At 38.1% G+C, this 26881-nt stretch overlaps 1 protein-coding gene and 1 long non-coding RNA gene across 2 annotated transcripts; one reads left to right on the forward strand and one right to left on the reverse strand.

The window, feature by feature from the left end:
• The first annotated feature begins 244 nt into the window (after nt 1-244).
• Nucleotides 245-3738, forward strand: coxfa4a (cytochrome c oxidase associated subunit FA4 a). Its single transcript, XM_039670095.2, has 4 exons — nt 245-407; nt 1781-1869; nt 2385-2445; nt 3467-3738. The coding sequence occupies exons 1-4, from the start codon at nt 366-368 to the stop codon at nt 3521-3523; spliced, it is 249 nt and encodes an 82-aa protein (XP_039526029.2). The 5' UTR covers nt 245-365; the 3' UTR covers nt 3524-3738.
• Nucleotides 3739-18215: 14477 nt separating this feature from the next.
• LOC148982001 (uncharacterized) lies at nt 18216-20778 on the reverse strand. Its single transcript, XR_016150667.1, has 3 exons — nt 20367-20778; nt 19726-19831; nt 18216-19571 (listed from the first exon to the last, which is right to left on the reverse strand). It is a non-coding gene; the product is annotated as an uncharacterized LOC148982001 (long non-coding RNA).
• Between the last annotated feature and the right edge of the window lie 6103 nt (nt 20779-26881).

Consider the following 26881-nt stretch of genomic DNA (forward strand, 5'->3'; position numbering starts at 1 on the left):
CGCAAACTGACCCTAGATCAGATCAGATTTAGAACCCAGTTACCGCGCCTTTGAGTATCCACAGCATCGCCTTTACAAAATACCTCAGCATATAATCATAGTATCATTTATTTGTCATTTTTATATTTATTATTTGGTTAAAATTTTAATTATTACACAGCAATACGTACTTATTAACTGAAATGAGATGGCAACGTTTGTCTAACTATAAATAACAAATCAGGCAAACTCAATAAGACCCCCGTAAACCGTGTCCTATTCTCTCAGTGCTGAAGCCATCCTGCTAGAGCTCTCGAACGAGCCTCGTTCAATTCCTTTATTTGTGTACTTTTTTTGGGAGAATATAAATCATCTCATCAATCATAATGCTGGGCACGGTCAGCCGGCAACTCAGAAGCCACCCTGCCGTAAGTAAATTATGATTTCAGGACGAGTTATTCTGTAATAGACGATGGTTAGTGCGAGTTGTGCTAACGTTGTAGCTAACTTAGCTAGCCTGTTAGCGTCCCTGCTGCGGAATGCTAAGTTAGACGTGCCACCAGTTTAGATATTTACAACGCGGAATAAACACAAATTAATCCTTAAATATGTTTTTATATTACATGGAAAATCCTTGAAATATCAGGAATTTTAAAAGTGTGGTTCCCAGGTCTGGAAAGGTAATGGGAGAAGTAATTATTAAAACAATAAAGTTCATGGAAATGTCAGTTCTAAAATAATTGGTCGGATATAAATCTCTAGTTTGTTGGTGTCTCAATCTCAATAAAATAAATAAATAAAAACGACTTTCAGTAACTATGGAAATCCGAAAGGTCAATGAGTATTTTTTGTTTGTTATTGAATTATAATACATGCACTTTCGTACAATTGCAGATATTGACCTTTTTCGATTAAGAACTTTAAGTTCAGAATAAGTTTTCAATCGGGTATAAAATATACATTAAATAAATATATTGTAAAGCTCACAAAATGTTCCGGTTGAGTTGCAACAACTAACGTTACACAAACGTGTCAAACAGTCACGACCGTCACAAGTAAACAACACACTTTCCCATTTTAATGGACCAGTCGCATGTTTATGCAAGTCTTTATGTGAATAATTAGCTGAACCTTAATCTAGCTTGAAATTAAATGCCATTGAAGCGAGTTTAGTTGAATGCGTCACAGGAGGCATGCGTGTGTCACATGACCGCTTTGGCTATCTGGAGCTCAAGGACGAGCGTGTTAAACTAAGGACAGACTGACAAGTGTGGCCACAATCCCCTTTAAACTATTAGAGCCATTTACTTCGTATTGTCTGTATTATGTTTGTATGTTGTTTTTTTTGTTTTTTTGTCGAACATATTTTTTAATTGAATGACTTGTATTTTTAAATCTTGGCTGTGGATCTCCTAACCACTTACAGTTTCTGATGACTGAAGGCATTTGCTTATAAAGTTTTGAAGCTGAGAAACTCTAATGTTTTTTTTGTTTGTTATTTAAGGCTTTTGTGTTGCCATGAAGCAAACATTTGTGAACAATTTTATGTAACGTAATGTCAGTCAATACTATAGCCTAATCTAGATCTGTGGTTCTCACATCGAGAGGTCTATAATATGGCTTTGTACATTTTATTTTTGTACAATAAGAGAATTCTAGAGCTGCTAACTGATAGCCTGTACAATGTAAAATGACATCCTGAAATCATTCATAATTTCAAATTTGAATGCATCACCTTCAAGTCATTTGACTTCTAGTCACAGTTGCTTTATATATATTTTTTGTTCATTTTTCACCATAGTTGATCCCACTGTTCGTTTTCATTGGCGGTGGATGCGCCATGTCTCTGTCATATCTGGCTCGCCTGGCCTTGCGTAACCCAGATGTCTGGTAAGCACTGTTCTACAGAAGATACAAGTCCATTAATCACCTGTCTCTCACTATGGATACAAAAGCATAACTGAAAGGTCTCATTCCTTTTGGTTAATTCAAGAACAATTGCTGTTGAGATCTAACACCATGTGTTAGAGCTGTTTCTTGTTGTGTTTGCAACACAACAAAAGTGAAAAAATAGAACCCATTATAATCAGTGATTCTGTCTACACTCAATGCGTCAACAGATTCTCGACAAACTGATGCCCCAATCTATTTCTGACGTACTTCAAGCATGCTACTTCGGAAACAAAAAACAAATAGATTTGCAACGTTTGCTTTGTCGTGTCCAGTGTAGACAGCCATAAGCTGATGCTGCGCAATGCAACAGTAACTTGTGATTTTTCATACCTTGACCCAATCAGTTGTGCGAGAACAACAGTGCTGATCAGATGTTTCATGTCAACTCTTCTGTTTAGTTTTTATCATGCATGCCTTGTTTATTTGTGCACTCATTTGCTTCATATCCATAGCTGGGACAAAACGAACAACCCAGAGCCCTGGAATAAAATGGAGCCCACCGATCAGTACAAGGTATGATATATGCAGCACCCTGTGTGTTTAAAGGAAAGCTCTGTCAACAGCATATGTGGAATTCTCTTGAATACCACAGAAAATAAGAAAATGATTTCGGTCCTTCAGTTTGAAACCGTTGCATTCACAGTAAAGCATTTGTAATGGAAGTCTATGAAATGAGCCACTGCAGGGCTCAACTTATAAACATTTTTTTTTAAGTGACCGTAATGTGTCACACAGTCATGAGAAAACTGAGCTTATCAATAAAGACAATTCAGAACATAGTGTGAGCCATGACTGTTTTTGTGAAAATCCATTCAATATGACTATGCAATAATAATTACATTAGGATAAACAGGAGAAACTCAACCATTTGAACATGATACTAGCATCACGATAACTTGTTAGAAGGCTGAACCTGCCAAGTATGTTTTGGATCTTTACAGCTCAAACAGCACATTTTTGTACTGAAGAATTATTATAATGGCTTTAGAGCTTCTGGAATAGACTTGCATTGTAACCTCATTACCTTGAGCGTGATTTTGGCTTGGTTTTAATGATTTGAGGGGACAAGTCTAAGTTGTAATTTGTGGTAATTGTTAAAATTCCTTGTTTGGATTCAGAACATTCTCTTTAATGTGATGATAAAGCATTTTTCGAGATGTTTAGCATCCAGTAAGTGACCATTTTGAGTTCGAAATCTAACTGACCAGCATATGTGGTGGTAGTAAAACACTTAAACATGCCATTGTTGTTGGAGCGCCTGAGGGGATCCTATTAAAAGATGTGACTGGAGGACCGTATCAGGACCTAATCTAAGATCTTAATGAGTTTAATTCATTAAGCGCTTCATAAGCTCATTTTATGTGTGCTGTTAGTTAGTACAAATCTAATCAAGCTTGTGTCTTAATGTGTATTTGATGTGGAGTAGAGTTCAAGTTCAATACATACACGGGCAGCGGAGTTAATGGATTTTGCTGAGTGCATAATCTTAACCTGCTTATTTTGTATTCTCACTTTTCTGTTTCCCCATTTTAAGTTCTACGCAGTGAACATGGACTACAGCAAGCTGCAGAAGAACCGTCCTGACTACTAAACATGTCCAGTGCTGGACCAAAGGCTTAAAATCAAATTTAAGAACAAGAAGTTGTATACTTGTCCTCAACGGCCCTTATATTAATTTATGCAAAGGGATTAAATTGCACAAATGTTGTTTTTGCTGGATCCCTTTTTAACGTCAATGATGTCTCTTGTATTTTCCTCCCATTCTTTGTAGTCTGAAACGGGAAATTAATAAAAGGTTTTCTCTTACATTGAAAAACCAGTTGAGTCATTATTATGTTGGTGCTTGTATGTAATTTAGAACAAGCTTTTCCGTGCTGGCCAACAGAAAGCTGCTTGGCTTGAAGCCGATGTATCTCTGAGCTGTTCTCAATGAATTTCTATGCTGTTGATAATGGGAAATTTTTTATTTATTTATTTTTTGCACATGAAATTTCATTAATGTGACCATATTAGAAGGTTATGTTCAACTTCACACTGCACACAAAACTGTTAAAAAATGTAACTTTAAAATCTAATCTTTGATGCTCAGTCTATATTTTTATTTTGCAAGAGATAAAATCTGGTCTGTTTGTTCAGTGTAGTCAATATCCACTATATCCGTGATTTGAGTTAGCAACAGCTTGTCTTCCTCTTTGTGACATTCATCTGAGTGTAACGGATTACCAAAAAAAGAAAAAATGTAGGGAAGGGATACATCAAACGGTGATTGGATTTTGAGATGGGCTGTCACACTTAAAATTAGTGGCAGATAAAAGAAAGAAATTTGGTGAATTTTCATTTCATGCTGACTTTAACCATGGTTGATTTTGTGATTCCAGAAGTTTTAAGTACTGTGCTCTTATATAGCTCAATATATAGATAATGATGGGAAAAGGAAGATTTAAAAAAAAAAAGTTTGAATATGTGACCTTGAACTTCAAAACCTGTCATAAGTCACATGGCTATATTTGTGGCAACAGCCAACAATACATTGTGTCAAAATTAATTTCCTTTCACAACAAAAATTATTAGGATATTAAGTAAAGATCATGTTCCATCAAAATATTTAGTAAGTTTCCTACTGTGGTAATGTATTTAAAAAAAAATTGTGAGTGGGTGCAGAACTATAGGACTTCATTTGGACAACTTTAAAGGTGATTTTCACAATTTTTTTTTTTTGCACCCTCAGATTTTCAAATCTTGTATGTCAGCCAAATATTGTCATATCCTTCTAACAAGTATATGGATGCATACATCAGCGTTAAGATAATGAAACTGATTTGAGCCAGATAATGTTTTTAGAAATATTTTTGCTGCCTGTTTGAACAGTGTCATTACATTGTGCTTCACCTAATAATTTCAGTTGTATGATATATGGTGCGTTTTGGTGACAGCCCCCTTAAAGCAAAGACTGGAAAGTATTTAGTTTTTGGCTAAATACTTCATGATGTCTTTAAAAAGAAGTAGTCTCACTTACTGCGTTGCTGCATGAATGAACTTGGTTGCTGGCTGCTTTGTGTCATGATTATGTTTGTGTTTGTTTCACTGTTTTTGAGACTCCAACACGTATAGATAAAAGTGTGATTCCACAATCACATTTCCAGAACAGAATGCCATTAAACTCCTCCAGAATTAAACTCGGAGGTCCTGTGTGATTCTGCAACAGCTAATTGAGAGAGTAAGTGAAAATCAAGACTGGCTCCTCTCCTTACTACGCTTGAACGATGGTGAGTAATCAACACTAATCTGTATTCCTGGCTGATGGTAAAACATCGCAGCTGCACTAGTGCCCTCTAGGCAATGAAAGGAACATGGCAACTTCTAACTGGAATGGCCTTGGATTGAGGTTGTTCCAGTCAGAAGTGGAGTAGACCCTACATGGAAGAGAAAGTCTCGAAGAGATCTATCTAAGATTTTGCTATCCATGTTTTGTGAGTGGGAAAACCTCATAGGTGGATTGTGCAATAGTAGGCTATGGCTACAGCTGCATACAGGGCCACTACTTTCAACCTACTCCTATCTAATGTTTATGACTGACCTGATTAGCGAAAGATACAAATTCAGAACAAACAGCCAAATTTAAAATTATGTGTAGGCTAGCCCTGAATGATCTGATTTCCCCAGAATATGTTTAACAATACTATACATTTTAAATTCTTTCTTTCAGCATTGTTAATTTAGGCTATTATTAGGCTATATATATATGTGTATATATGTGTGTGTGTGTGTGTGTGTGTGTGTGTGTACGCTTTAGAGAGCGAGTAGGCTATCTTTCCATCACACGTAGCCTACCTTATCCGGGTAGCCTATCTTTATTTTCAAGTTTTGCTGTTCAGTTGGATACAGTTTGTTCTTATAAACCAGGAAGCCTACCCTGAACGGAACAAGCTGCTTTTAGCAGTTTCTTTCTCGCTAATATGATTTTTTCCGTGCTTGATGACTTTGGTAAATGTCACTAGGGCGCGCGCGCATCTTTTCCCTCAGACAGGAGGAAGCGTTGGAGAAGATGAGCGGCAAAATGTCAAGGAGACCTTCGCGTGCCAGCGGCTTTAAAACTTCACCCGCCCTTGCAAAGGTTATTTCACATTTTCGCTGATAATGAAAGAATTGTTACGATGGCTGTTGAGATGGGAGCGTGTTCCCACCTAGTGATTTCAAAGACGAGCTGAAAAACAGAAAAGTTAAAAGAGCTGTAAGCCATTTCGGTCACTGTGATTTTGCCAAGTAAGACATGTTCCTGAATCAACATAGGCCTACTTGTCTGAAAATTTGTCTTAAACCTCGCTAAACCTAGCACTACCCATAACTTATCCCTAAAATCGGAAGGAAGGTTAAGGTTAATAACACTGATGTAGAAGCATCCTAAACTTGACATAAACCGTAAACTTGTACCTCAGATCTGATTGGAATGTTGTTCAAAGTTGATCTTAGTGATAGGCCTACTTGGTAAAATGACATTCACTAAGTCAGTCCATGTCCAGCTGTTTTTCTAACTTCCACCTGACCCAATCATGTAAAAGGTTTGGCACATTTTGTGCAGTATTGTACATTTTTGAGATGATTAGTTGATGCAACATTAGAAGTTTCGGCAAAATCAGACATTCATTAGGCTAGGAGTAGCCTAACTTTGTATTTTTTTTTACTTTTTAATTGTGACCCCTCCTGAATGTAACAGAATTAACAGTGATTTAAACTGTATTTTGAGAAAAAGAAGTCAGTCTGCAAAATATTTTAAATCATTGAAGCTTCTCTCCATGCTATTCCTGTGCCTATTTCCTTCAGAGACATGATTGGTCATGTTTGAGTGACAGCAGTACTGTATTCAGGATTGATGACTATAAAACAGACTTATGTTTGGTGGATCAGGCTGTCCGTCACCCCAGGGTCAGTCTCACAAATCAGTCATCCATTTTCCTGACCTCTGACCTCCCCGTGGATGTGGGCCTTTGTGTCAGATCGAACTGCAGGTAGAATATAATGAACGTGTGAGGGGAAAAAGTGTCCGAGTGCTGAAAAAGATCTACTGCAGGTCAGACGAGGGATCAGCGTGGTGTGCAACAGAAACAGTCACACACAATGAGAGAGAAATATTAGCTCTCTGTCAAACCTTCTCTTAAATGACTTTCAAGGTGCCACACACACTGGCCTCTATCAAGTGCTGTCCGCAATTTCCAATATCTCAAAATGGAAGGCATTAAGAGGAACCAAGGTGTGTTCATACAGTATTCTTCCATACTTCATCTTAAATGGGAGACAAGCCATTTAGTTAGTAAAACAAAAAAACTGTTATATACACTCACCAGCCACTTTATTAGGTACCCCATGCTAGTAACGGGTTGGACCCCCTTTTGCCTTCAGAACTGCCTCAATTCTTCGTGGCATAGATTCAACAAGGTGCTGGAAGCATTCCTCAGGGAGTTTGGTCCATATTGACATGATGGCATCACACAGTTGCCGCAGATTTGTCGGCTGCACATCCATGATGCGAATCTCCCGTTCCACCACACCCCAAAGATGCTCTATTGGATTGAGATCTGGTGACTGTGGAGGCCATTTGAGTACAGCGAACTCATTGTCATGTTCAAGAAACCAGTCTGAGATGATTCCAGCTTTATGACATGGCGCATTATCCTGCTGAAAGTAGCCATCAGAAGTTGGGTACATTGTGGTCATAAAGGGATGGACATGGTCAGCAACAATACTCAGGTAGGCTGTGGCGTTGCAACGATGCTCAATTGGTACCAAGGGGCCCAAAGAGTGCCAAGAAAATATTCCCCACACCATGACACCACCACCACCAGCCTGAACCGTTGATACAAGGCAGGATGGATCCATGCTTTCATGTTGTAGACGCCAAATTCTGACCCTACCATCCGAATGTCGCAGCAGAAATCGAGACTCATCAGACCAGGCAACGTTTTTCCAATCTTCTATTGTTCAATTTCGATGAGCTTGTGCAAATTGTAGCCTCAGTTTCCTGTTCTTAGCTGAAAGGAGTGGCACCCGGTGTGGTCTTCTGCTGCTGTAGCCCATCTGCCTCAAAGTTCGACGTACTGTGCGTTCAGAGATGCTCTTCTGCCCACCTTGGTTGTAATGGGTGGTTATTTGAGTCACTGTTGCCCTTCTATCAGCTCGAACCAGTCTGGCCATTCTCCTCTGACCTCTGGCATCAACAAGGAATTTCCGCCCACAGAACTGCCGCTCACTGGATGTTTTTTCTTTTTCGGACCATTCTCTGTAAACCCTAGAGATGGTTGTGCGTGAAAATCCCAGTAGATTAGCAGTTTCTGAAATACTCAGACCAGCCCTTCTGGCACCAACAATCATGCCACGTTCAAAGTCACTCAAATCACCTTTCTTCCCCATACTGATGCTCGGTTTGAACTGCAGGAGATTGTCTTGACCATGTCTACATGCCTAAATGCACTGAGTTGCCGCCATGTGATTGGCTGCTTAGAAATTAAGTGTTAACGAGCAGTTGGACAGGTGTACCTAATAAAGTGGCCGGTGAGTGTATATAGGCTAATGAGAAATACTTTGTGAAATCTGGTACAGTATGATTCAATACCGGTATGTATTTTTCATGTATTTTTGTTGATGAATGTTACAACTATTCTAAGCAATCAGGCTTATCATTTTTTCTTTGCAGATGATGAATCAGGTGGGGAAAAAAATCATAAACTTACTCTGAGGAATGAACCTAGGCCATATCTACCAATCCAGAATCTTACATATCACATATAATATAGCTCTTTTGAGCTGGCTACCTATAGCACCCTTTCAATATACCCAAGCAACGGCATACCATCACCCTGGCAACCACCCTGGTAAGCATTCTTCACAATTTTTTTTTTCAGAGAGTGTAACAATTGAATTATTATTTTCTGCTTAGATAGACAGTTTCGACCAGTGATATCATAAAATGTTAGTCATTGATGACTTATTTACCTATGTGCAAGTTGAAGACTTGAAGACCTTTAAACTTTAAATCATATTTTAATAATCTATAAATGTCAACATTAGCATAAATTGAAAAAATTGGAAAAGTAATTTCAAATTGTACTCTCAGAATAAACCTACATCTACTAAATTCAGTGATCAGCTGCACACTGTGTCATTTTTAGAAGGAACACATCAGTCTCATTAAATGTTTGCTTACCATTTTCCCTGAAAGTTTTATGCCATTGACTTTTTTATTTTAGTCTGTACTTGTATATTTATTGAGCTTAGGGTGAGTTGATTCTGATTGTCTTGATGAAAGAAGGGAGGATTGATGGGTAAATATCTCAGAGAACGTGTGGTGTAATTGCTTTCGCTCTCTCAGCTCACAAAATAACTTTTATTATATTGCCTGGAACGTTATCTTAGAACAAATATCAGCTGTAAGTGTAGCTAAAATTGCTATTAATATATTTTCCAAAAATCTGGTTGATCAAATGACAAGTTTAATAGTCTTTGTATCCACCAAATGCTCTCAGGCTTGTGAGGCGTAGTTCATTAAGCAAACATCCCCATCAACTATGTTTACTACCCTTAATTAGTTGTGAAATGATGATATTATATCTTATCCATTCTCGATGTCCATTTACTTTAGGCATACTTGTGCTGGATGAGTCCAACGTTCAACTATATTTATTCATCACAGCGTTAAAAAAATAAAATAAAATTATATATATATATATATATATATATATATATAAAAGTGTAACAATTTATATATATATATATATATATATATATATATATATATATATATATAAATTGTTTATGTGACAGAACCAAACCCAATTTATATAATCAACACAATTTCCCTTTAGTTAAAGGATGTTGAAACATCTGTTCCTGAAAGAGACATTTTATTGGGTTTTGTCATTTTAACACAAAAGAGTCTTGGGGCAAGTTCCTCTCCAATGTTCAGATGATTGACAGTATATTTATAATAAACAAGAACAAAACTGATTTATTTATACACTCATCACATTAGTGTTTCAAGGGAAAAATTATTGGATGAACCATTTGCAAAATATCAGACTTTCATCGTGGAAGACTTGGAAATGTCAGAGGATTAAAAAAATTGTGATTTCAAGGCCTTTGTAGAAATCAATAAAAGTAAGAATAGTTTTGAAAAATTAAGTAATTAAAATTTAAAATATTGAATGAGGTTGAAAATATTACTAAGTTTAATCTTCCTTTTTGTGAGTGCAATTTAAAAATATATATATTTTTCAGTAATCACAAATGACAAGTCACAAAGGAAATTCATTGGTCAATAGTTGCGGGATTCCTGAAATATCTAGCTATTTCTCCAGATACATTCAAAACACTTGGATTTGTATAGATACCAAAGAATATCGGCAGTATTTTTACACAACAGTTAGTCACATGCTGGTTAAAAGATGTGTATGCTTTCCCCTTGTTGTAGTTTGTCACTGTGAGTCTGAATTCAGTTTTATCTCATTGCTTTTGACATGACCTTTCATGACCTAACCTGCTGTCCAATAGCCTTATACTACTAAGGCCAATCAGATACCTTGCCTGCCTGACACATGCTCAGTGGTGCTGACAGGTGGAGTAGATTGTCATCTGGGAACGGCCCTGTTCTGATTGGATTATGAGCCGAGTGTGCTTGTGACTGATTGGATTAAAGCGAGCACTTAAAGTTGATTGGGTTACAGTGATGGATGGCCTCAAAATGTTGACAGCACCTATCTCTGTTTCAGGCACATATATTCTGCCTATGTGCATGTCTAGATCACATGTAGAAAAGAATGTCAGATGTCAGACATATTAGAAATAAGATGGCATGTCGGATGTGATATATTTTGAGGGACAGTACTTCTTTGCTGATTGTGGACAACAGTATTTCATGGAAATGAGATTCTCTTTGTCCCCCCTCCCTCCATCTTTCACATACACTCCTACAAAGGTCATCCGTGTCCCTGCAGTTTAGAGTTGTATTGGGTGCTGCGTGATCTCAGGATCAAATCCATATTAATAGCTGTGAGGTGGTGCAGTACATTAGCCTGCAGGCATTAACCTGAGAATGATATCAGAGTTCTGTGTGTGTGTGTGTGTGTGTGTGAAGGCACTGTGATCGAGCTGAACTAAAACAGGTCACCGCAAAACAGAGATTATGAGTTTTTGTAACTAGAGATTGGACAATATTGTTTTTGTTAACAGATTTAAGGTTTTAAGAGTCTAATAACCGATTTGCTGGACCATTTTTTTAAAACTATTCTTCTGATTCAATGATAACTAAGTAATGATGAAACTATAATGAAAATCATTTTAATTATTTTAATAATAATCATAATTGTTTATATAGGGTGTCAAGCATTTCTGTAACATCTCACATAAACATTAATAAATGATATTAATAAACAACATATATAGCCGCAAGCAGCAATTATCAGGATTCAAGTGCTTTAAGGCCTTTAAGCCAGATCTCTGGTTGCTCGTTTTTTGGAGGCTCTTAATCCAGAGCTCAAGGACGAGATCCTTGCACGTGAGTTACCTCCTCAACTCGACGCCCTTATCAATCTGGCAATCCGGGTGGAGAAACGGTTTGACGCATCGCAGAGCCCGCAACATGGAAGCTCTTTTTTCTTCTTCTTCTGTCATCTCCTCAACCTGCCAGCATGGATCCCGAGCCTATGCAGCTCGGAGGGCTTCGCATCTCTTCCAAAGAGCGCGAGCGGCGAATTACAAACCGTTTGTGCCTGTGCTGTGCTGCTACTGGCCACTTTCTCGAATTGTCCTGTAAAAGCCAGAGCTCATCAGTAGGCGGAGAGTTTAATCCTGTACATCTTAATCCTGTACCACCCTACTTGTGGAGGACCTGCGGGAGGTTTTTAGTCGTTCCCGGGCCACTTCTCTCCCCCCTCACTGCCAGTACGACTGTAGTATTGATCTTCTCCCGGGGACCATGCTCCTGCAGGGAAGATTGCATTCGTTGTCAGCCCCTGAACGGAATGCTCGAGAATGATCTCTCCGACACTCTTAATGCCGGTCCTATTGTCCCCTCTTCGTCTCCTGCTGGGGCAGGCTTCTTCTGACTGGCCAGTTATCGAGTCTTGTGTCGCGCTTCAGCGTTTTCTTGGCTTTGCTAATTTTTATTGTCGTTTCATTCGAAATATTAGCCAAGTTGCCGCTCCTCTCACTGCTTTGACTTCAATCAAGTCCAAGAAGCTTTTGATCAGCTAAAGACCCTCTTAACCACCGCACCGATCCTGCTCACTCCCGACATCTCTAGAAAGTTTATTGTCGAGGGTTGGGCTGTTCTGTCCCAATGCTCCGGACTAGTTCGCAAAAGTAGGTTTTTAGATAACCGCAAATATTTAATGAACGATTTGATTGACAGTAGTGGTGGTTTGAGGCAAAGTTGTTCAGTATGAGGGGATCTATGATATTAATATTGTTTGGATATGTGGAACACCACAGTATTACAGAGGCGGAAAACACGTTTGCACCTCCTATTGGCTGATTTCTATCAATCATCTTACAGACCTCTAGTGCCATGAGTCGAACATGCCCACAGAGTTTCGTTTCAATCGGCCTCCCTTAACCTTGTCTAATAGGTGCTCAAATTTCATTAGCCTGTGGCAGCCATGTTTTTTTGTTTCAATCATGGCACCTTGGACAATTATCAATCAGTCGGACTAACAGTTGGTTAAATGGTCAATAGGTTAAATCCATTTTCATGTTTCTTTTTCACGGATTCCAAAGATATAAGACACCTGAGCCTACGCCTAAGGGTTTAGGAGTTATGAGCGATTTCATACTTTTCATCCCCATTATGATTTAGTATTATCTCCTATATATAATTAATTAATTAAATTAATATTTAATAATGCAATTAGACTGATGGCTTAAATGAACTACTACTAGGCAGCCCTACTTATTTCCCATATTTTCTAACCAGCATGTCACTGCGGGCATTCTAAGTGAGCGGCGCTGAGTCTTCATAAAGGCGTTCTCCACTCTGGAGGAAATATTACCACTTCTCTCACATGCTCTGGTGTGAGACGATGTGTATCTACTTCTGTTGTCTGAGACTTGATTGACATCTTTTGGATGCATTATTGGCATCGCCACCGTCTGGTTACTTAAACATGTCACCATGACATATGGGTGGGAAATGAAATGGAAGTAAAAATTATATTTAGGTGATTTTGGATTCGCTCCCAAACTTTTTATATATATATATATATATTAGAAACTTTGCCTTTGATCACAATACTTTAATACTCTCACACAAAAGTATTGCATCACCTCAAGAAACTTTGCTTTCAGCCCCAAAACCAATGAAATATAGTTTTCTCTCCCACCTCATATTTGTTCCATCACCAATCGGTGGAATGAATGCAAAGTTTCTCTGGAAATACGAAAGTTTCATGAGTTTACACTTACAAATAATCAGATATAGTAAAAGAGTATGCGTATTTGGCATGCTATCCAAGGGGAATTGGCCCGCACCCAGAGTCCACCCCCCCCCACCCCCCGTATCCCTGGCTGGGATAGGAACCAGTCGAGAGTGAGGAGACGGTTCTGTGGAAGCAGTTTATCGGTTAAAACTGTCAAAGAACATGAATGTGTTCTTCCCGAACATTGTTAATAAATTATCATTTTATGAACGAGTGAAAAAGCATTGAAATTACATTTTCTTTTAAGTTAGAAATCATATCATTGTGCAAAAGCATTCTTAGTCAACTCTCAATTCTTAGTCGATTCAAAGCATTCTTAGTCAACTCTGAATGGTGCGTAACCCCAATCAGTGCAGATGCATGACAAAATTTAATGTTGTGAAATGTATGTTCATTTGAGAATTAATCCTTGTTGTCCCACTGAAGATCACAAATTAGATTTATATTACAATTGTTTCTCCTTAACAGAATGTGGCATCAAAGCCCAGTGATCTCTCATGTGTCTTTGTCAACAGATTCAGAAGAGATGTCTCACACTTTGCTCAGATTCGTCAAGATTCTGCAAATGTTAGACATTTCTCATCAAACTTTCCAAATTATCTGAGCTACCCTATCCTCATTCATTTTATAACTCCTACCTCTTAATTTTTTTTTTTTTTCAACAACTTGCGTTTATTCTCATTTCTCCAACAGGATTTTAGTAGAAACATCTGAGACAAATTGATGCCTAATTTAGAGCTCCATTAAGTCTCTGGAGCTATGAAAGATCAAACTCTGAGCAATACTGGGCAAATAATGTTAATTACTGAAAAAAAAAAAATGCTGTTCAATGATCCACGAAGGTGTGGGCAAGCAACAAACTAAACAGGTTTAAAATTGAATATGAATAAACAAAACGCAATAAACAAATTAAAATAATAGGGCATGAGTGAACAAACTCTGTGTAATAAGATGCTTGTATGCGTGTGAAAACTCCTCTCCACAGACATCTGGACAGACTGACAAGTTAAACAGGGTTAAATTTCTCTGCATTTTGTCAGTCTGTTCACAGATTAAAATCAACTGACTGTGTGGGCAAAAGGTACAATAATCCACACCAGCATCTTTCCAAGTAAGTTGGCATCTGTGCTGTTTTTGTTGATTGAAACCCTTCCATCTTTTTCTTCTTCACAGACAGAAGCAGGAAAAAGCAGGTCAAAATTTAAATAGCTCAAAATAGAACATCTGGCTGGTGCTCTGTCGCTCAACTGTGTGTAATGAAATATGGAAATGGTGGGGGGGGGGGGGGGGGGGTTGGGTTTCTCTTCAAAGGGAGCTTGAGCCCCTCCGCGGCACATGGCCCCACTATGGGCTCGTGGCAGCCCCACCTCCCCGTCCGTGCTGCTGCGTGCCGGGCGTCCAGGTGCCTCTGTGCTGGCAGCGCCAGATCGTTAGTGCCTCCAGTCTGGCAGAGCCAGCAGCTGGCATCATTAAACTTCAAACCGAGCCGTGGTACCGCCGTGCCAGACCCGAACCACCCGTTTGGCCAGTGTTGCCAGCAGCTGATTAGCGTCATGCTATATCATTCCCACCCCACCACCGCTCACCTGAGCTCACTCATCAGATAGATATTGCACCGTATTTAGGTGGCCTGAACATGTGTCATACTCTACATTTATTGATCTCTGGACCATATTTTAACGATCAAAGCGCATGGTCTAAAGCGTGGGGCCAAGTTCACTTAGGGCATGTCCGAATCACGCCATGTGCATGGTCTAAAAGCGTTGTCCCTATTCTCTTATTGAGTAATGGTTGCGTTTTGGGATTTACGTGTGTTAAACCAGAGTGTCATTTTCCAATCCCTTTAAATGCCAGTTATTCCCTTTAAATATGCTGTTCCATGATGGGCGCCATGATTCGCTATTTACATGATGGAATTTGATAGTGGAAAGACCAAATGCATCTCCAGAGTGCAAACGAAACTGCACAAGGTAAAAGTGCACAAGCAGACCATACGGGACAACCCGGATTCCACCATGTATGACAATTGATTGTCATGGACACTAGAAAATAGAACAAAGTTAACAGATAACTCAAGACAAATAATCTAAAAATCAACGAAAATTTAACGAAAGCTAACTGAGCTAGAACAAGTCCTGGAATATAGGCATTTTATGGTACATTTCATTTGTCGTTGCTTTTCCAGTGTTGTTGTTCTACGAAGCATAAATGGCCTCTAATGGTGCTCTTTTGGATCACATTCACCCCTCATTCACTTTGAAAACAGCGACCAGAATATTCTCCAAAAATGCACTTTTTGTGTTCCACAGAAAAAAAGCAAGTCACACAGGTTTAGAATGATGTGAGTGTGAGTAAATGATGACTGAATTTTAATTTATTGGCTGAACGTATCCCTTAACTTGAAGACCCTATATATTACTTTTCCTGTTCTTTCTGCGTCCCTCTACTCTCTCCTTGCTGGCTGGCATCCACGCTGTCTTCATAGTTACTCCCTGAGCGTGTAATTAAGTCGTGAATGATAACAGTTCAATTATTTGTCCAAACGTGTCTCTATGGATTCATTACGCACTCACTGATGATGTAGAGTCCCATGCCTCATTCCACAGAGAGATGTCTTTGCAGGCTTTGAAATTATGGCAGAATTTTCTCTTTCTATATCAGATAGGTTGGTGTGATATTTTTTGTGAGAACAGTTTGCCAATAGGATGATTGATCTGTTTGACATTTGAAGGTAAATGAGGAGAATGGCATTTAAGGGTTTAAGGGTTGGTGAGAAACGCCATGATTTTAAAAAAATAAATGAAAAAGCTATTTTCCAAAGCATGACAAAAAGCCTAATACATTTCTCCTCCACATCAATCCTTTACACTGAAATAAATAACTAAATAAAATATGCATAAAATTAATCATTTTAATTACAATGCTAACATAATGATAATAATAATACAATACAACAAAAATACAGATTTTGACATTTTAAATGTTCAGCGAGCACAAATGGATGTGCATGTGTCTATACTTTTTGCCTCATGCTGTAAGTGTCCATTGCAGTGTTCGAATCAATACGTAGTGAATTGAAAACAAAAGAACCCCATGAAAATACATTTTTAAATCTAGATTAATTTTGCACTATGGTACGTGAAAGCCTGGTCTCCAACTGTTTCTCTGGACCCCTGGGAAGAAGTCTGGTGCTGACCTCCCATCATGCCTTGCAATTCCTTTGACTGTTGTCATGGTGATATGGCCCTACTGCCGAAGCCAGTGGTCAATCTGAGTCTCGCAGTCTGTCATTCCACACAGCGGGAGACTTCGAGCTGGCTGAATCAGTCCATGCTCGAGAATCGTGAGTCCATTTTATCCAAAATGGCTGACTATCTGGTTTTATCGTCATAAAGGGGTTGAGGGTATTCTGCTCTTGGCTGCAAACCCACAGCGCTTATGAAGAAAGTGTGTACTGTTGCAGCCAGAACTGCAGTCTGTCTATTTTATGGGACGGGTGAGGATTGCTTAATGTGCCATTGTGGATCCGGCGGGAGCCATGTTGACGGACGTGAGGCGAAACGATGCAGTTCCGTGGCTGTTGCGGAAGATCAACCTTTAGTCATAACTCAGACACACCGGTAACGAGCGTGTGCTTACGAACCCATGTGATAAAACAAAACTGGAACAGTTCTGAACTGAGATTCTCCCTGACAGGAAATGAGACAGATGTAGGTCTCATGGACCCTTTAGAGCTGCCTAGTTATTTATTTATTTATTTTCGTGTTTATTAAGGGCTTTATATTGCCTCCTGTGTGAGTGCTTGTTTGGTCCCCATAGAGGAAGCAGTCATTGATGTTCATTTGGCTGCTGTTGAACGTCTTTCCTCACATGTGCGGCATTATTCGACATGAACACGACTGGTGAAAATCAACATGCGGTTTGGTTTGCAGTAAGTTCAACAAATTAACATTATTAGGTCCTCTAGGATAGATCCATTCTTATGGATTAGAGTCATTTACTGGAGTTGGACTAGTCACCCACCCAGCATGCCAGGAAGTATCTAATTAACTTGTGTAGTGTGGTTGTTGTAGAAAGTACTGCAGTGCAAAACGCACACAGAGCAATGAGCTTAGAGACATTGAGCATTTGCATGACGGCTCATAGACAGCAACATAGATTGGCCTAGATCCTGCGCCAACACTATGTTGCTGTCAGGGCTGCTTTTTTTTTTTTTTTAAATATAACATTTTTAATAATAATATACATTTGTTTTTACATTTGTTTTCTTGCTTGTCCAGTTGGAATATTGCTCATTGGTTGCTCTTTTTTAATTGTCTTACTCATTAGCTATGTTTCCATCACCCTGTTTTTATGCGCATCTTGAAGAATAGCATCCAAAAAAAGTGATGGAAAAGGGCAAAAATAAATAAATAAATAAATAAAAATCCCTTACTTTGCAAAAAACGCTCTCAGATTTAATCAAGAATATCTTAATTTGTGTTCTGAAGATGATGGAACATCATGAGGGTGAGTAATTACTGACAGAATTTTATTTTTTGGGGGTGAACTAACCCTTTAAGAAGGAAACTCAGCTTCATATTCCATTTTTTTAAATAAATTAATACTTTTTATCAGAAAGGATGCGTTAAATTGATAAAAAAAAGTTTCAGTAATGATACTTGTAATGATCTCTCATTTTAAATTAATGTTATTTTATAAATTTCTATTCATGAAAAAATCCTGACAAAATATATCATGGTTTCCACAACTATTTTAAGCTGCAAAACTGTTAACAACATTGATAATAAAACAGCATCACATCATCATATCAGAATGATTTCTGAAGGATCATGTGACACTGAAGACTGAGTAATGATGACTTTGACATCACAGGAATAAATTACACTTGAAAATGTATTTAAATAGAACATACTTATTTTATTTCGGTTAATATTAAATATTACAGTTTTTATTATATTATCATTCAAATAAATACAGCCTTAATGAAAAAAAAAGCAAAAAAAAAAGTTCCCAGCTGACAGTTTGGTTGACCTAAAATCTGATGAGATATATTTGAGTTTATATTAAAATCTGACTTTTGATTGACTTTGGTATCTTGGGAAATCTGAGCCCAGTTTAAGACATTTGCGAAGGAGACAAATGTGTATTTTCCTCAAGAGAAACATTTACTCATTAATTTCTAGAAAAAAGCCATTTAAATATTAAAGGGATAGCTGAAGTTGAAACTTTTGCCATCGTTTACTCACCATCATGTTTTTCAAACCTGAACAACTATTCCATGTAAAACAAAAAGAGAGGAAAGCCAGACACCATTTACTCTCTCATCTCCTTTTGTGTTCCACACCAGAAAGAAAGTCATGTTTGGAGTGGACGAATAGCTTTCAAACTATTCCATTATATAATCCCTTTATCCATGATTTTTATTGGCTGTCTCTGGGGTTCGTCTTTTCCATTTTTAGACCGTTCGTTTTTTAGGATTTCACTTCCTTGTGCTATTTGTGACTACAAATCAATTTTACGCTTCTTAATTGCTCACGGGAGGATCTCTGTTGTCATTCATTCGGTCTTGACCCTCTCTGTAAGCAGTTAACCTGTGCTACTGTGACGGGTCCAAATGAGCAGACCAGAATTGCCCACAGGGACAGACAGCTGGGAGGAGCGGTGAGAATACATCAGAACCTCGGGTCTCCATCTGTCACCATGGAGACAGCAGAGAGGGTGGAGGTTTGCGGGACGGGTGGAAGACAGGTGGACCCACCTCACCAGCTGCCTTGACACCAAACACCTGTGCGGATGCTGTGGACAAACTTTCTTTACCTCTTTCTGCAACTCCATCAGCCCTTCAGGTCTGTTTAATGAGGGTGGATATCGCCGTCCTCACCAGCTCCACTGTTTTCAGGTGTCAGAGTTCATGGGATTGTTTGTTTCCCATTTGATTGCATTTAACATTAAAACCCATAGAGGGCGCTATTACACTGAGCAGGGAGTCTTCAAGGCCTCCAATGGGACATTGAGACTTGCGGCTACTTCCAGCGTCTTTTGGTTGTGGGGTGTAATGCATTGTTATTCTTGACTGGTTCTCACAGGAATCAAAGCGCAAGGCCTTTTATATTTTTATACACTACCACCCCCTCAGTCTCCACGCTGGAACCAGCCCTGGACCTGCGATTGCCACTGACCCATAGAGAAAGACAGAAAGAGAGAGAGAGGAATAGGGAGAGGGAGAAGGAGAGAAAGCCCACATTACTGATTCCAATGAACAGGCCTTTTCCATTTAGTTGTAAATTGATACAAGGACTGGACGAGAATTTAAAAAACAGGCAATCACCCGTGCTTGATTAGTCTTTGTTGCCAATTATCCATTACAATCTTGCTTCTGTGTTGGAAACAGTCATCAGAGGCTTGACTGCTTCATTCCCATGTAGAAATATGGTCTGCATAGCAGTCAAGGCAAAAGATAAGCGTATTAGAGATAATCTTCAATTGAGATAAGAGATAACCCTCCTCATTTTAAACAGGGTTTACTGTGCAGTGAATGAATGATTGCAAGAACTTGACAATGCAGACTGTACAGTATGTAACCAGAAATTTATAACCGCACATTGTACACTGTAAAAATATGATCATTAAGTTATTACAAATATGTTTTTACATTACTTTTATTTATCAAATTAAGTTAAGCAATTTAAAATAAAAGTGGTATTCAAGGTTAAATTGATTTTTGTCAGTTTATTTATAATTTAAGTTTAAAGGACAAGTTCGGTATTTTACAATTAAAGCCCTGTTTTAAGATCGTCCCTGATGAAATAGAATGGTTACGATTGTTTTTTAGACAAATCACGAGAATTTTGGGATTCTGTGTTAGCACCCCCCCCCCCCCCCCCCCCTTTATAATGAAAGCATAGGTGCACTCGAACAATCACTCATTAAAACGCATAAAACTTTAGTTTACAAAGACGTGAAACTCACCGAGTGGTCTGGGGTGTTCACTGATATGCTCACACAAAAATCGCTGCAAAAGATACTTTCCAACAGGTTTTATCGTAGTTTTTGTCCAAGTCCATTTTCTTCCTGTTTTTGGTCGAAGTCCCCAGTAGTCGATTATCGAGTTTGCGTGCGCGATCCTTAGTTATCTAGTTACCAATGATCGCGCACGTGAACTCGACAATTTATTACTGTGGACTTCGACCGAAAACAGGAAGAAAATGGACTTGGACAAAAACTACGATAAAACCTGTTGGAAAGCATCTTTTGCAGCGATTTTTGTGTGAGCATATCAGTGAACACCCCAGACCACTCGGTGAGTTTCACGTCTTTGTAAACTAAAGTTTTATGCGTTTTTATGAATGATTGTTCGAGTGCACCTATGCTACCATTGTAAAGGTGGGGTGGGGTGGTGGGGTGCTAACACAGAATCCAAAAATTCTCGTGACAGCAGCATTTGTCCAAAAAACAATCTTAACCATTCTATTTCATCAGGGACGATCTTAAAACAGGGCTTTAATTGTAAAATACCGAACTTTTCCTTTAAATAACTTCAACATCCAAGTTGATTGTGCTTAAAAATTTAAGGCAGCAACTTTTAGTATACACTGTACGTATTAAGTACATTGTTTATATATAAAGGCATATTTTATGACAACAAACTGGGTGTATAGTGTATAGCTAATTTAAGAGGGTAATATTGTATTTTAAAGCTATTTTGAAATTGTCTGTTTTAATTTAGAAACTATATAATTTATTGCTATACATTTTCGTTGTGCATTTTTCAATGTGTTAAAACAAATAGAAATATTGTTCCATTAATATATATATATATATATATATATATATATATATATATATATATACTGTATTTATATATATAGCTTACTCATTTTTTATCTGTGTGCAGAAAGACGGTCACGATGAGAGGTGAGGAATAATTCATTCAGGCCTGAAACTTAAGAATACCAGCCGGATATAATGAGACGACACTGTTCATATTTGTGTGTTAGAGACAATACGTGAAACCTTAGCATTAGAGCAGACAAGTCATTTGGCCCAAGTTTTGAGGCAGTAATAACAAGTATTTAAAAAGCTCCCCCGATCGTGTCATATTAAAACATAGCAATTCTTTCTTTCCTGTTTTTCTGTCACCGAGGTGAGGATACGTGTTAAGATAAATATTAGATAGTCTTGGCAATTACCCACGCTTTCGTATTGGAATAACAGGCTCGCTGTGATACATAACATTTTCCAACATGTCTGAGTCCAGGTGCATTCTGGGTGGGTGCCAGGGGAATAGAGTTTGAGCGTTTGTCTTTTGCTTGCTTGTCTCCACAATGCACAAAAAAGCATGTGTTACTTATGTTAAAGCGATAAAATCATGTTAATGATGGTTGTATGAGAGGTACCTTGCTACAAATCAGAAAGATAGTGATGGACCAGACACATTAATGTGGTCTTAATCTTTAAAAAGATTAGATACAAGATCAAAGTGAACATTACACTGACCACATTGTTTAATGATGTTTCATAGCCGTTTGAAAATGTGGTCAGGTAGATGGATTTCTTCCCGAATGTGTAAAACACAGAAATGGAATGAAGACGTAAATGGTTTAGGCTGTTGTATTATTTGAGGTAAAGGTTTTTTTTTTTGTGCTGAAAGATAGGTTAAGAAAGTGTTGCAGGTGGGAAAAAGTATTGTTGGGGGAAAAATGTTCATTTTCCACCTCGACAGCTTGTAATGGGATAGGAGATACCTGTGAGAACAGGAACTAAACTCACAATCAGAGCCTGGAAATGGCCCTGGCCCAGTAACCGAGGCGATTACCACAGAACCTCCGACTTTCCACTCAGGATTTGTAGTGAAACGTTGTGGCCTGAATATCAATAGCCGTTCTAAGCTATTTCAAGCTTTTCTATGGCTAGAAGGAATCCCTCATCATTCATCTCAAGTGTAGGGGCAAACAAGACAATATTCCATTTTAAACATCAGCGGAAAACAAGATTTAGGATCTTATTTTAAAATCATAGAGTTCCCTGAGCTCTTTGATGGAAAAGACTATCGTGTCCATTGTGAATTTTCTGTTTTTCCCATGCAGGTTAGTGCTGATTTGTTTTAACAGTGATGGTTAATCTGCAAGTTTACATTTACATTTAGCAGACAATTGAGCCCGTTGCGCCAAATAGGTGACGCCATATGACATTTTGTCGAAATACTACACACATGGCACCCTTTAGCGTCAATATAACATGCAGAACCCAAGGTGTCATACAGGTGACTGGCATCCTTTGGCGTCAATATGAGATACAGACCCTACCCCAGACCTAAACCTACCCATAACAGTGTGTGTTATTTTGACGCTAAAGGGTGCCATGTGTGTAGTATTGCATAGACAATTTTATCAAAAGCAGCCAAAAATGATGTACATCACAGGTAATTTGCCATATGAGCAAATAATATTCATAGTCAACAGCCAGGTTTAAAGCTTAAGAATAGTAGGGCTGTATTCAACCAAAGAAATCCTTAGTCGACCAAAGTCGAGTCCTGCTCGACGATTAGTCGACTAAAAAAAAAAAAAAAAAAAACGTGATGTTTTGATTAAACATTTTTTAAACAATTGTCATTGAGCATTTATAAAACAACAACGAAAAAACATCACAAATAAATAAAACTATAATAATAATACAATTCTTTGAAAATTAAGTGATTTTTTAACTGCAAAAAGTGAAGAGCTCTGTCCTAGGTCTATAGTACAGTCCCACTCGCGCACCTGACCACACCACACCCTGCAAAAAATATAACTGCTATCTGCCACATAATGAAAAATTCCAACAAAAGCTCTCGTTTATACAGGCTTTATATTCTTCTTTACTTTCAAAGCTATGGGTTAACTTTAGTCCTGACGATCAAGGCGTTTTAAACAACACTCAAAAAAACCCAAATAACTTAAAAACAATCCTAATAATAGGCTGTAGGACTGCGTATAGGTTTATTTTCGTTTTGTTGCATTATTTAGGCTATTTTCAAATGCGTCCAGTGTACAAATAAAAACGAAAACATTAAGAAAACACAATCTATTGAGTCAGCATGATATAGCCGTTAAAAGGCTGTTCACGTCTTTTGCGCGCTCAAGTTCGATTTTAAATGTAGGCGCGCGACTTGCGCGCTCATAATGGCAACGCGATCGCCTCCCTCCACAGTCTTGTCGTCTTTGTTTTAAAATGCAGCCAGACAAAAGATTTATATTTCCTGGACATTTTGTCGACTAAAGCCAAAACAAGCAGCGTTCTAACTGAATGAATACAGCATCCCTTACCGAGCGTGAAGCAGCAGCGCAGCCAGCCACAGGTGCGGTTCCCGACTGTATTATGTGTGTGCGCTAAACTGTGGCGCAGTTACAAAAATAGCCTAAATTAAAGCATTTTAAAGTTGGGGACAAAACATAGGCTAATTATATTTAGAATACAGTAATAAATAACTGCTTATAAATGAATAATTATCAAGGAGTAAGTCATTGAAAAATTCCTACTATTGGTAAAAAAAAAAAATGCAACTGGTCGACCAATAAGAATGTCAGTCGACCACGACGGCATCGACCGATTAGTCGACTAAACGACTAAAGTTGACAGCCCTAAAGAATAGTACACAACCTATAACATGAAATGCAGAATTGTTTATATATATATATATATATATATATATATATATATATGTGTGTGTGTGTGTGTGTGTGTGTGTGTGTGTGTGTGTGTGTGTGTGTTTCTGGGTATGTGTCTTTCTCTTCTTTCTTTCTCTAGCTTGTGTACTTTATATTAATTTACTTTTATTATTATTTAAGTCTTTTGTAGCCCCATAGATTTCAAGGAATATTGCACCTTATAATAAAAAAATGAGTCGAATGGTTTGCCACTCCTATCAGGAAGTTATCCCTAAAATGAATCCAAGCCGTGTCATTTTTAGGATTTTTATCCTTGTGTTCTCCAATAAGAACACATCTGGCGCAATAGTCGTGACAAATGTTCAAATTCTCCCGTATCCACGTTTTCTACAAGTTTAATTCCATTTCCAGATATTGCCTTCATTTGTCTTCCACATTGTCGTTACTTTAATGGCAATTGACATTCCCACGAGATTCCTTCTCAGCCTGCTCACCTTCCCCATCTGATTCACATCTAATATTCACGCTGGTGATGGACATTCACCGATTGCGTGGGGACCATTATGCCTATCTTCTGATCATCTGTTATCTGTGCCTGAACATATTGGGTCATTGATTTTAGGAATTGTGGTACTCCGTGCCATGTGTCAGAAAAGGAAACGGGGAAAGAGAAAGAGTGGGCTTTCTGAAATCACCTTCTCCTGTAACCTGTCATCCTTTACACCAGAGCACGCCTCGTTCTTCTGGTGTGTTCATGTCTTTATTTGACTAGCTTAAAGGATTAGTTCAGCCAAAAATGAAAAATTCTGTCATAATTTACTCACCCCCATGTCGTTCCAAACCAATGCAACTTTTTCCTTATGCAGAACACAAAATAAGTATGTTTGTCCATTTAATGAAAGTCAATGAGGTCCACACAAAATTGGACCCCATTGACTTTCACTGTATGGAGAGACTTTACAAAATATCTTATTGTGTATTACACAGAATGCGAAAGAAAGTGATACAAGTTTGGAACAACATGAGGGTGAATAAATGATGAAAAGAAATGTTGTTTTTGAGTGAACTATCCCTAGATATGTTCTTTCTGTAGCACAGTGCCCAAATCAGAGTGATTTACATCCTCCTATTTTTTAAACTTAAGCTTTACATTATTCCGTTCAACTTCCAAACATTGCGTGGTTTAGAAAGCAAGAGAGCGAATGAGCAAGAGCAAGAAATAGAGAGAAATCGAAGGAGGATGCTTTTTGACCCTGGTGATTTCAGGTCACTCAACACAAGCATCAATAAGCGAACACGCAGCTCACCCACAAGAGGATTTACAGACATACACGAGTCTATCAGATAGAGAAGACGGGGTGGGGGAAAAAATAGCAAAGTGCAGCAAGGTCATAGGAAAGCTGTTAATAATGCAATAAAACATGTACACGTACACCCGCACACACTCGCACATAAGCAAGACAGGACCATCTGGTCTTGGACACGTCCTCTGTGGAGATTAATTGATGATGTGTAGCTGTAGTCTCAGCCCAGTGCTGGTGTTCAGTGTGGAGGGAAAGAATTGGGAGAGGTGGGGGGTACTTCTGGTGATGCTATGAATCAATACATCTGTTAGGGAGATGGGAACGAAAGGAACACAAGCACCAGGAAAAGATGGGGCCACAAATGGATGTGTGTTAATGGATTGTGTTTGTAAGTGTATTTGTGTGGTCTTGACCAAGTGAGATTTTACTGCTCCCATCAAACAAGCGGTCAGTCTGTTGCATGTCCATTTTAGTCAGAGTGTATGTATGTGTGTAAGTACACTGAACGAAATTATAGATGCAACACTTTTGTTTTTTACCCATTTTTCACACTGTAAATTTCACACTGTAAACTGTACACGCCGACTGCAGGAATGTCCACCAGAGATGTTTCCCGTGAATTGAATGTTCATTTCAAGGGAACAATATGTAAAGTTTGGGAATAAAGGGGTAACAACCTGGAAAATTAACAAATTATGGTCACACTTTATTTTAAAGTGTCTGCGTAACAGTGTAATTATCCATTTAAATACTGAGTATTGTACCAATCGCACTGAGACATTTCAAATTATACCAAACAAGTATAGCGTTGTATGATAATTGTTCACAGTAAACCATATAGATTTTTGGGTTCATTTCAGGTGATCTGCACATTTGGGGAGAAAAGATGGGGAAAGGGGGTGAAGGGAAAGAAATGTAGATTAAAACGATACTGAGAGTGCGATTGCATCTTGGATGGGGATGCTAATTTCACAAGAGAGTATAAATGTTGATTTTCTTTGTTTCTTTTTCAGAGAGTATGAGCCTCTCTTAGTCTTGCATCAGTCTTACTTATTTATTTAATATATAATTGAAAATATGATAAAATGTGAACACTTTACAATAAGGTTCATTAGTTAATGCATGAACTAACATGAACTAACGATGAGCAATGCATTAGTTACAGTGTTTATTAATCTTTGTTAATGTTAGTTAATACAAAAACAGCTGTTCATTGTGCGTTCATGTTAGTTCACAGTCCATTAACTAATGTTAACTAATACAACCGTTGATTTTAATAACGTATTAGTAAATGTTGGAATTAATATTAACTAAGATTAATAAATGCTGAAGAAGTATTGTTCACATATTGTGCATGTTAACTAATGTTAACTAATGAACCTTATTGTAAAGTGTTACCGATAAAATAAGTGCAAGTCAAATTCTGTGGATATGTCTTTCAAAACTAATGGCAGGTTAAGTTTTGTCTGTGACTTGATTCTTTTACTCTCATGTTAAAGGCCTATTTGTAGACAGTGACAATGTAAATATTATT

Source organism: Pimephales promelas, chromosome 3, assembly GCF_988280905.1.
Source record: "Pimephales promelas chromosome 3, fPimPro1.hap1.1, whole genome shotgun sequence".
NCBI classification, from domain to species: Eukaryota; Metazoa; Chordata; class Actinopteri; order Cypriniformes; family Leuciscidae; genus Pimephales; species Pimephales promelas.